Below are 12047 nucleotides of genomic sequence, written 5' to 3' on the forward strand. Positions count from 1 at the left end.
GTTCGCTTTCAAGAGCTGAAGTGTTATGCAAAATACCAAGATACTTGCAGTTACATTGTAAGAGTTTAGCACTGAGTGATGGTACCATACAGATTTTTTCTGATAATCCTAATTTTTTCCTGTACTGTCCATTGTCTGAAAAATCATCTTTTGGGATGCCTAAAATATCTCAGTGTTTCATCGCATGAATCAAAATGTTCTGCTCTATTTTTGCTCCATACAAAATCCTGGTGTTGAAGCTTCCTGCTATAATGCTATATATGTTCACTCTCTTCACGTTATGAGCATATGTTTTGAAGCAGTCACTTTTCAAGGTCAGTGCTTTTTCAGACAACTGTACTGCAATATGAGTCATAGGAATTAATGACATAAACCAGTCGGTGTAAAACCACTGGCTTTTGGGTAAGCAGCAATTGAAAATGAGCAGAGTTCTCAGCCCCTTATTTTCTTCCTCTGTATGGTCACTGTAGTTGTAAAGAGGAAATGATGGTGCAAAATTTCACTTCTCCTCTCTGCTCATCTGCTGTAGGGAGCAGTTTTCTCATCCAGGTTCACTGGGCCAAAGAAGAGAATCACACTTGAGCAAATCTCTGTCTATAACTATGGCAAAAATTGTCCCAAGCTTTATTCTGAAGATTAAGTTCACCTTTAAAAATACAGTGTTTATATTTTGGAATAGACTTCGGAACAGAAAAGCCATAGGAAGACATTGAAAAATTTTAAAGGACAATGTAGAGTAACCACATGGGGACTTCCTTATGATCTGACGCTGGTTCCTCAGTGGACAACATAGTTGCTGTGTTGGTAATTTGCACTGGGACTATGGTTTGGGGTATGTTAGCAGATGTGGATGTACAGTAGCTCCTTTGGGGAAAGGCTCAGAAAATTCTAAGCCCCATTCACATGACTTTCAGAGTGCAAGTAGGATAGGCACTTGGGATGCATGCATTCCTCCAACTTTTCTAACAAATCAAGTAAAAACTATTTAGTAAATAATTCTGTAGGTGTTTTGTCTGTGTTAAGTCAGCCTCGTTAGTTCACCGAATCTGTAAAGCTGTCAGTAGTCTTTTGGGCTTTCTCCTTGGTGCTTTAAGTGATTAATACAAGACTGCTGTACTGGTGCTACGCAGTGGTACCAAATACAGGGACATGACAGAAACAGGAATCCTTAGCAATCCAGTATATTTGAAATATGTTTTATAAATCTAATGATTATATTAAACTAGAGATTTTTCCTGTAGCATTGTAATTTTCACGTTAAATCTATGTTGTTGCGCACCTGAATGTGTTTCCTGGATCTAGATGTAAGTTCCAAAAAATATAAATTAGGAAAACTTCCACCATACTCTCAGCCTATGAATCTTTCCTCTAAGCCCATTCTCTTACTCAGCAGTTGCACTTTATTACAGCGTTTAAACACTACATGCATTTATATTTAGAACCAGGTAGCATTTTGAGCTTGAGGTGGTTTTGTGAAGAAATGGAGGAATTGATCATACCACCTATCAGAGTGAAGATACTCTCACCGATAAGAAGGATGATTCCGGTGATTCCTCTCCCAATTATGTGTTTCATATTTGCTTGGAAAAAAAATGTCAGCTTGGCATGTAGTAGCAGCTGAATCACGAGCTGATAGCGTAGCCTTTAAAGCCAGAATTAGAAGCCAGCGATAACTATAGTAGACAGCTAAGTGCTTCTACATTACAGTTACTCCAAGAAAAGCTGTTCCTGTTTGTCATCCAGAGTCCTTAGAACTGTGGCTTTCCTTTCGCTTTTCCATCAAGACAATGGAATAATTTCATTTTTGTCTTCATACAACTTCAGAATGAAAAAGGACTATTAAATTACCCAGTATGATTTTTCTGTATGTTAGTAGCCTTTAAATGTCATCCGTTCTCTGGGGTCCAGGCCCAGTAGCATACCTCACTAATGTGTGTCTCCAGAAGAGTATGAGGTCCTGATTTGAAATATTCAAGATGGGAAGTCCACTCCTTCACTAAGGAATTTGTTCTGGCGGTTAATGATTCTTATTGTTAAAATCAGTCCCTTATTTCTAATACGACTTCTCTGGCTTCATTGTCCACCTACTTGTTATGTCTTTTCCCTTTAATGATCCTTCTAGTATTCTGTAATTTCTTCCCTGGATAAGTACTTGTGCGCCACAATCAAGGAAACTAAATATTTGGGCTGGTTTGGCTGTGGTTTTTAACGTACTAAAGAGATTGAAATCTTGTGACTCTTTTAATGTAGGCCGTTCTTTCTATCTCTGAAAATATTTCTGTGGCCCTTTGCTGCACCATTTCCAATTTTCAAACTATTTTAAAGGGCACTAGAACTGCATTCAGTTGTGTCTCACCAATGTCCTACGTAAACCATCTTTTTACCCCATATCAGTACTTCACATACGTAGTTTACTGTGTATACTTAAAGTAACATTTATCAGCTGTAGTTAATTCAGCTGTGCAGACAAGTTAAAAGGTGGAAATTCAGTCTTCAGGCAAGTCACCTGTTCCACTTTTGGGTCATCTTCTTTTGCCAGCACTGTCTCACCCACACATAACAAACTAACTGAAGTTTTTATTGTTGAAACGGACAACAGTAGATCCCCAGCTTCCCCGATGATAAATTTGGAACCATGTCACTAAAGGTCAGGAAGTTCAATTGAAATTGGTTCTCTCTGGCGAACTTTGCAACTCCTGGCTCTGCAGCAAGCAGTGGATAAACTGGACCTGTGCTTTTGTACCTCATCACCATTTGTATGTTCTCTCAGATATGATTTTTATTTTTCTAAAAGACTTTGTGTGTGATATTTTGGTTTGAATATTAAATTCTGGCTTAAAAAAAAAACAACAGACATGCATGCTTTCCTTTTTCCTAAATAACTATTCACTGGTTTGAGCTAGTCATTTTACCCTAACACTGTGTTCCTCCTATCCCATTTAATAAGACTATTTATCCGGTGTTTGTACAGTAACCCTTGAACCAATGAATGCTAAAACATTGAGAATCTTTTTGCTTTAATCAATAATTTGCATTCTTTGGCATCAGATCTCATTATTACACAGAACATGTATAATATCAAAAGAAAATCTCTCTTACAATACCTTATTTCATGTTTAGGAAAAGTCCTGAAAACCTTAACAGTCACTCAGAACAGCTCAAGGAGAAAGAAAAGCAAGGTTTTTTCAGGGCAATAAAAAAGAAAAAGAAGAAATCTCAAACTGTAAGTATACAGTATTTCTAACAGAAAAAAATGTTTTATCAGTTTTGAATTATACCATTTTAATATGCTAGATTAGTACAGTACCTTTGTGTTATTTATGATCATGCCTGCCTGTATCTACTTGTTCTTTTATTTTCTCTCTTCACTATATGAAAGTCAAATTCCTCTCCTGTTCATGGTTTATTTATCTGCCTTTTCAAATATTTCTTCACCTACTAGTCCTGTGCATCTTTGTTTTCATTCAGACCCTTTGAGAGCCAGTTTTGATGCAAGTTTTAAGCTGATGTTGCAGCAGATTCTTTTGCAGGATATGGTGATGCCATTCCAAGAATGGTAAATGCATTATTGTGTGTCCTCAGAGCTTGAATAATTTCAGACACCCATTAGGAGGAGATCAAATGGTTATAAATGAGAATTCTTCCCAGTCTTTTTTATGGCATTGTCTTGATAACAGCCTCCATCTTCTTGCTGCACCCCATGGCTGGAATAAGGATGATGTGTCTTAACCATTCCTCATGTTTTACGTTTTGTTGGGGAATGGATTGTGGCTTTTGTTATTCAGTATAAGCCTTTGGTGTCTTTTACATTTTTACATTATCATCTAGTTTTTGGGAGGGATAAAGGACTCTTTTATCAGAGAGCAGTGATATATTAACATTTCCCAAAGCTTTATAATGAAAATTTCCCTAAGAACTGAAGTAACCTAACATCATCTCATCTCATTCTCAACTGACAGTTCTGGAAGCAATAAAATATTTAAAATATCATTTACATAAAGTTGCAATGTTTCTGTAAGTGTAACTGCAGTTACAGTTTTGAAGGTTCTCAGAATGGCGTAAATCACACTCGCTCCTGGCGAAGAGGAGTAACTAAATCAAAATATCTGCTGTCACAGAGTGAGGTGGCATGACTCTGGCTGTTGGTGGAGGTCTATTGAAAATTGGGGGAGAAAAGTGATTGTCAAGGGGGGAGGTTTAGTTTCTTTGAACTGTATGGAACATGTGCATGTGTGTGTTAACTACCACTCAAAAATGCACCTCGCCTTCCTGCTGGGCAGGTTTTAGAGCAGTGGTATCTACCTCTCCTTCTGAACTTGTTCATCCTGATACCTGTACGCAGTTCAAATATGATGATTTGCATTACACAGCTGAACAAAATGTCTAGATTATAACTCTGGGATTATTTGATACCAGAATGTCCATGAAAGGTTAGCACACCTAAGGCCCTTGCTTCTAGTGATGCATTTTCCAAAACCGAAGTGTTAAATTTGTACTGTTCTAGTCTACTTTGATTCCAGCCATTCAGACGTGGTGGCAAGGAAGACTTCAGAAACCCAGGTGATAGATGGTATATCAACTGCTTCCACATTAAACTGTGTGAAGGTGTAGCGTTCGCTGCATATCAAGGTGCCACGATTAGATCACTGATCACCCCCAGACCAGGGAAAGAGACAGATAACACACACAGTGTGAGCGCCAACTTCCGCCTTTTATTGCGCAGTCAATTCCTTTTACACTAACAAGGGTAGGCGGGATTACAGACACATCATAAGGCTGCGACTAACCCTCTAACTTTCCGTGACATCGCGAGATCTTCCGAACGCCGAACCCTACATGAAGGAAATACAGACCAGATTGTGTTGCATCTCAAAATCTAGCACGTTCCAAAATATCTAAATCACAAGTGCCTTGATCTATAGCTACCAAAAACATCACTGATTACAAGACAGGACAGATTTTTGCATAATCCTTACTCCTGTTCTTCTCACTCTTAAGAAGAGGAGGGGAAGGGGAGGGGGGGAGAGAGAGGTTTTGCATAAGGGAAAGTTTTGTTGGCTAGTTAAAGCTAGTACCTCACAGGAAGATAAATAAATTAGTGAAACAAGGTAGTGATAAAACTCTTGCATCCTCAGCTAGAAACTTTCTGACATCAGCTTGGTTTTTGGGCCCAACCAGAGAATGAAAAACTCTTTTCATTTCTACTTACAGCTGTTTAACAGGACAGTACCTAGGGGTAGACTGTACCCACCAATGTGTGTACAAGTGTCTGGTTCAGACACTGTTCTTTGTTCTTCTTCGTCTGTTAGTTGAGAACATCTGCCTAACAAACATTGGGATGTTCATTAGGATCTTCCAGCACAAACAAAAATTATTATCTTCAGTTCGGCACCAAGTTTGACTTCAGTAGTAAAAGCTGTTAACAGCACTGTAATATTAGCTCCTCAACTACATAAATAATGTTTTCTGTGAATTCATATTCACAAATCTAACAGATAGCTTATGACTACCCAAGTTTTTTCTGAGGCTTATAATTCTTACAGAGTCCTAGAAGTATGAAATTCCACTTATTTACTCTAACACAGACTTGCAGCAAATAGCAGACTAGACCTGAGAACTGTCACAATGCTGAGAAGCACACATCATAGCTAGCTACTATTCACTTCTGATATCCTTTGGCAAGTCTCATTTTGCTAGTGATCATCCTAAGAGTCACAAAAGATACCTGAAACTGGATTGAAGACATCATCTTAATAATGTCATTCTCAAAATCTCTAATAGCCCAGAACTGATCCCAAGTCCTGACACTTCCTCCTGCAGAGTTGTTCCCATTAATCATTCTCCCTAGAGTTCTCCAGGTGCAGTTCCCCATGGGATAATAATTGTTACTACCAGCTACAGGAATTCTCTGCAATATTCATTTTGCAGAGCTATTCTTACCCATTCTCCTTTTCGTCTTATTTGGAGTCTTTCAGTAAAGTAGCAAAAGGTTTTGAGGATTGCTACAGTCACAGTTTTTTCTGTCATCTGACACCAAACCATTCGATACCCATGCGGGTTGTGCACATGGGTTTCAAACATCAGTGTCGATAGGTGCTATCTTCAGAGGAGCCTGAGTTTTGCAGATTTTGGCACATATCACAAGCTATGGGTCTGAAGAAATTATCTGCTTTGGAAAAAAAACAGTTGCAGGTGAGCATTTCTCCTAGCGATGCTTTGATTCCTTTTTAATTTACTGAACTTGAAACAGGAAATTCTTCTAACCATAAAGTTCCTAAACAAGCTATGCTAATTAGCAGCTCTCTCTTTCATTAACTTGAATGGAATCTAGAAGCTCAGAAAGCTCTTTGAAAACCCTTGCTTTTGGTAGTGCATCCATCATTCTCTTTTGTGATATAATCATTATATTGTATTATAAAGTTTTCTTTTGGTAGGCAGAATAATGCTAGACACAGCATATGTGTCCAATGCTTGTTTGTACCTGAGCAGGGCAGAAACAGTCCCATTCATAATTTTAATACTTGATAGTTCTGTTTGTTGTTTGTGCATCCATTGGTATGCTCTTTGGTTGTGTTACAGAAATTAAAATAAAACAGCCAGTGCCCTTGCAGTTCTACATGAAATTGTTGATGGCATATTTTTGTCAGAATTGAAATAATTCCTCTTGGAGCCCTAGCTCTTTTTACAGGTTAAAAACAGAATACTCTTATTTCTTCTAGAGGTAGCTATCAACTGCTCATTCTGAAACCGATTGCTATTATTGTTAGTGTATCTTTGATATTTTATTTATATAAAAATAAGAAATTTCATACTGCTTTAGGTCATTATCATAAGTAACAAATGATTGCCAGAATTACAGGATTTGATCCAAAGCTCAATAAAGTCAACAAGACCTACTGGTTGTTTGCAAAAGTCTTCAAAACGCACTGTGCATTCCTAATGAACATGGATAGAAGAATAGGTGTACTGGTCTCTTTTTATATGCATTGAGTTCCTTGAATTTGTTCCGTATGCTTTTTTCGTTCTATCGCTATTATATTTTCCCAAAGCAAAATATAGGATTGATACCATATATTGTTGAAGTTAAAAAAAAAAAAGAAAAATAATTAATATAGTAAGGACAGATCTCTTGAACTGAAATACTATGCATTTAGTTTTTGTATCTTATATTGCAGACAGACTCAACCAACGGGGAGAATCCAAGCATCAAGAAATCCCTCTTTCCTCTTTTTAATTCAAAGAATAATTTAAAGCATAGTTCTTCTTTGAAAAAGCTTCCTGTAGTCACTCTACCCATGGTATTAATTTTTAAGTACAGTAGCACTGTAAAATGCTCCAGTAAACTTGTTTTACTGACTACAGCAGCATGTGTTTTATTTTCATGGGATCACTATCTCTTCATGCCAGTTAAGTATCTTGGGCCAGTTCAATAAATTTAAGAAAAATTGGCAGTTCTGTTGAAATAGATTGTGCCTAGATTTTTTAATTTTTTTTTTTTTTTTTTTGGTTAGTATTTGATATACTGAAAATGTAATACACACAGTTCCAGAGAGAATGAGCCCTGGGACTAAGACTAAAGGAGGAAAATAGTTGTGAAATCATGTATGTTTAAAATTAAACTGTCTCATTCTGTTTCAGTCAGGAAAAAAATTAGCCTGTTTTTTTATAGCTATATTGTAAATACATTTTTTTATGCAAACTGCTCCATTATATATAAATTTAATTAATCAAATATTACCAACAAATTGTCTGAAACCTACATTTTAGCTCATGCCTCTGCTGTATTTTTGTTTGTCCTTATTGTTCATGGTAAAAGACAGCTTGCATTAAAAATAGGTTACATTTTAACTGTCCTTTTTTTGCTTAGAATTCTTGAAATGAGAGAAAACTCTACATATCTTCTGCCATAAATTTTGTTGGATTTTCACCTGGGGGGGGGGTGTCTTACTTTTTGCTCTAGTTTGGGATATTTATGGAGGAGGAGAAAGACGGGGAAAGGAAAAGCTCTTGGTTTGTCATGGCAAAATCAACCAGACATCATTTTAGAGAGACTTTAGTCTGCTTCACTCGGGAACAAATTTATAGAACTGATCCATGGTCTTAACTGCAGTATGGAATGCTTTTTAAACGAAGATGAGGCTCAACAATTTTTTATTTCTTTTTTTTTTTTTAAGCCTTGTTTAACTGCTCTCTCTTACAGCAAGTAACACTAACAGCATGCGAATGCTTTGAGGGCTTAAGGGTATAGCAAATCTGCATGATATCCACAGCCACTTGCTCTTACTATGGGGAAAAATATCAAAAGGTCATTGCAATTCTGCTGCAGTAATGGGCTTCACTTGGGTTCTGTAATCAACAGGGGGAAATGATTTACAGGTATTCTTAAGAATATATTAGGAGACCAGTATTTAATATTTTGTTGCAGATGCCTAGCAGTGATGGTCAGGATCTCTTGGCATTACAGAAAGCCATTCATTCTTCTAATCACCAGAGCAGCAGGCAGAAGGATTGGCATCCTGACAAGATGACAGAAATCCAGCCTCATGTAAGTGGCATTATCAATTCCCTGTATTTTAACATCACTGAGGTATCTTGACAGCTTTTTCTCTGGTGAATAGAAAAATTGCGTTTGATGTTATTTCCCAACCTTCCCATTCCCCGCTTACTGAATGTGAAAAATCATGTGCCTGCAGCCCTGCATAATTCTTTGAAAATCTAGGCACAAATGACAAAGAAAAGAAGAGACGCTAAATGTCCCTGTGTCAGTCTTTGAGCCTTTCGAAATTATTAGTTATGTTTTTGTGTTAGAGGCAAGCAGCCTTTCCGTGGAGGTCTGTGGTAGCGGTGCCATGCTGTAGAAAAGCCCTCGCATTAGCTCTGTGAGGAACGGTGAATCCTAAGGGCACGCTGTGGCTTGAAACAGTTTGATACTCGATGGGGTCACCAGAGCATCATGACCACGTCACGGCGCGGCTGTGCCTCAGCTGGCACGGACTGCGGTTTAAGCAGGCTACGTTATTGGAGCGCAGCACTGCACTAATGCAACTTTATTTTCTCCAGTTCTAAAACCAGCTGGGGGGGGCAGGGTTTGGGGGGAGCTTCAGTGCAGTGCTCTGTTGCCGTTACAGCATTGAAAACTGAAGAAGAGGGTTTGTTGCAGCTGCAGTGTTTGAAGAAGCAAGTTGCTCTGTGAGCTGTGGAATTTAATGAGTCTGTTTTCATACCACTTTGTGTACTCAGGCTTCCCCAGGCTCTTGCTATCCATTTCAGTAACCCCATGTCTCCATTTTCCTTCAGCTTGCTCACCAGTCAAAGAAGCTGTGAGGGTCTAGAGCAGCTTATCACCCAGCTGCCAGCAAGCAAAGTATCTAACTGCTGAGTTCTGTCAGCCCTTACTTCAGTGCAGATGATTACTCAAGACTCTCCAACCCCTAATTGATGTTCACAGAATTTTTAGGAACTTTGGATTTCTGATATCTGTGCCTCATAAAAAGTGGCTGAGATTCTGAAGTTAATAGCAGGAGTAGTGACAGATAGACAGCTAATGCAACTGCCTATGCCTCCTTTTTCATACGAAACAAGGTTAAAATAACTGATGGGAACAATTCTTTTTTCTGATGTAGAAAAGGTTCCATCTTTTCAGGTAGCTAATAGATTGAACCGTAATGAGAAGACATTTTCTCAGGTGTGTACTCATAGCTTGGAATGAAATATTCCAAATGAATACAAATTAAAAGCGAAGAAGTCCTGTGAGGTTCAAGGTGTTCAGTTTAGCATATGACAGTTGTTATAGAAGTCTGATAGGACGGAGAGCAGAAGGTGAAGTGCTTCTCCACATGTCTTTCAGAGCCAGCCATTAAAATCTCTTCGAAAGCTCTTACACCTCTCCTCTTCAAACCATCCTGTCCCTGCTGAGCCTCGCTTCCAGCCCTTACCAAGTCAGCCAGCCAAAGCTTCTTTTTCTGAAGTGCGAATTCACCCCATGAGTCAAAGCTCCAGCAGCGGCAGCAGCAACGTGCGGCAAGAGCCTCAGCCGAAAAGCCGGCCGACGCTGCAGTTACCAAGCCAGCTGGAACCTACCTGGCACGTCTCCCCGGTAAACAGGAGTGCCAGCGATGGGCCTCCCTACTCCGATCAGCTGCCTTCCAAGAGCGGACAGAACGGGCACACCTATAACCGAACAAACCGATCGCGAATGCCAAACCTGAATGATTTGAAAGAGACAGCCTTGTAATTGCACTCCAGAAAACAGGCCAGTTCGGGCGGAGATCAGCGTAGGGGAGCAGTGGTGGTTCTGGTGATGGTAAGACTGCATTTTCAGCTTTATAAAGGTGTGCAATATGTACATGTGGAGCTATGCTGTTTGGCACCACAGTGAGAGTCAGGGATTATACAGTAAAACAAGTTGAATTCTGAATTACCAGTCATCAGAAATGTCACTGGATGCCAGGCAGAGTGTGCCGGTTAGGGAGAAAAATGCAATGCCATTTTCTCTCATTTACATTCCAGCTTAGTGCACATCTCTGTCTGAAAGCTGGGAGACTTCTGGTATGTATTGGCACTTAGAAGGGTGAAAACATTCATGTCTAGACCTATGCCCTTACTACATTTTTTGCTGCCTAGTTAAAACAGTGGGGTTTATGTGATAAAGTGTATCCCTGTTAAGGGTTTAAAGTTAAATTGTATGTCTTAAATTTGTTTTTTAACTTTCCATATTTGATAGGATTTGTAATATTTATTTATGATGACCTAATATCGTACTGTTATAATCATATCTTTTATGTTATAATGTAAAGTTATTTTGAGCTGTTTGAAACATTGTGAAGCAGTGCAACAGCTACAGTAGTTTCTATAAAAAACTAACGGTAACATTTATATATTGCATCAGGAGTATTTTATTCTATATATAAATATATATATATAAATGGAAAATAACTGTCTGTTTTTTAAATATACTCATTTAAAAGAAAAGTATTGTTATGACACTATCTGCCATATTTTTATACATTTGTGATATAAAGTGCAGTATTATACTTCTAATAAAAGGAAGTTGAATGTGGATATAAATGTGACTGTAACAGTATGAATCCTGCTCAGCTATGAGAGCCTGGTATCATAGGCATTATTGGTAACAAACAAAAGACAACATTCAATTCCAAGCTTTATTATGGGCTATTTTGTTGGAAGTATTGGCTAAATGTAAGAGACTGCAGAACTGTACAGTAATCTAAATGTAGTACGTTCCCCCCTGTGTCCTTAGCTTTCCTAGTAATATTAATGGGATTTCTGCATCAAGAGCACAGAGACCCAGTACCAAATTTTTGTTTCCTCTAAAGAGATAAAGTGCCCCATGACTACAGGCTAAAGCAGGTGCTCTTCCACTTAATAGCAGGGGTGAAAACCAAAGAAACATAGCATGAATTGCAAGTGAAATGCCAAACTTTGACACTTACGCATAGCATGGCACTGCAGATCATGGTGTAAGCTTTTATGCATATGTGTATTTTACATCTTGTTTAGCAATCTATTAACTAATAAGATAAACACTGTATTTAAATTTAAACTACTCTTGCACTTTGTATTATATTTCAGGATGTATTTAAAGCTACAAATCCGCTATTTGGATATTGAGGGAGAAGGTTGCCATGCAGCTTAATTTCTCCTTAGATCTTACTATCCGAATATTCCCGTACACAGTTCAGTTACCAGTCTCAGCAAAATAGTAGATCTTGGGTTCCAGTCTCCTGTACAACATTGTTAAAACTGCCTTCAGGTTGGTGAATGCTGAGTGTAGCAAATGCACAACCTGATTCTTTTGTTGCTACCGGTAAACTAAATCAAAGGTGAGCCTGTAGGAGTCAAAAGAGTTACACCAGTCTAAATGTTGTGCAATAAGAGGAAAGTCAGGCCTGTAGTGTCAGAACAATACAATCTTTCCTTTTTAAACACATTAGTTCAACTCCGTCGTTACTCTGCAGCATAGTTCGTTTTCTAGATGCTGTCCTCATAAGACACTTGTACTTGCAAATACATTGTCTTCTCCAAAA

At 38.3% G+C, this 12047-nt stretch overlaps 1 protein-coding gene across 1 annotated transcript in view; it reads left to right on the forward strand.

Annotated features, from left to right (window-relative positions):
- CDKL5 (cyclin-dependent kinase-like 5) overlaps window positions 1-11073 on the forward strand; it is a 78274-nt gene extending 67201 nt beyond the window's left edge. Inside the window, 3 exon segments of the mRNA XM_010571256.1 lie at window positions 3121-3223; window positions 8426-8545; window positions 9848-11073. Of these exon segments, the coding sequence (XP_010569558.1) occupies window positions 3121-3223; window positions 8426-8545; window positions 9848-10234 (610 nt within the window). The 3' untranslated portion in view covers window positions 10235-11073.
- The last annotated feature ends 974 nt before the right edge of the window (window positions 11074-12047 follow it).

Source organism: Haliaeetus leucocephalus, unplaced genomic scaffold (genome assembly GCF_000737465.1).
Source record: "Haliaeetus leucocephalus isolate CR32 unplaced genomic scaffold, Haliaeetus_leucocephalus-4.0 Scaffold317, whole genome shotgun sequence".
Lineage (NCBI taxonomy): Eukaryota > Metazoa > Chordata > Aves > Accipitriformes > Accipitridae > Haliaeetus > Haliaeetus leucocephalus.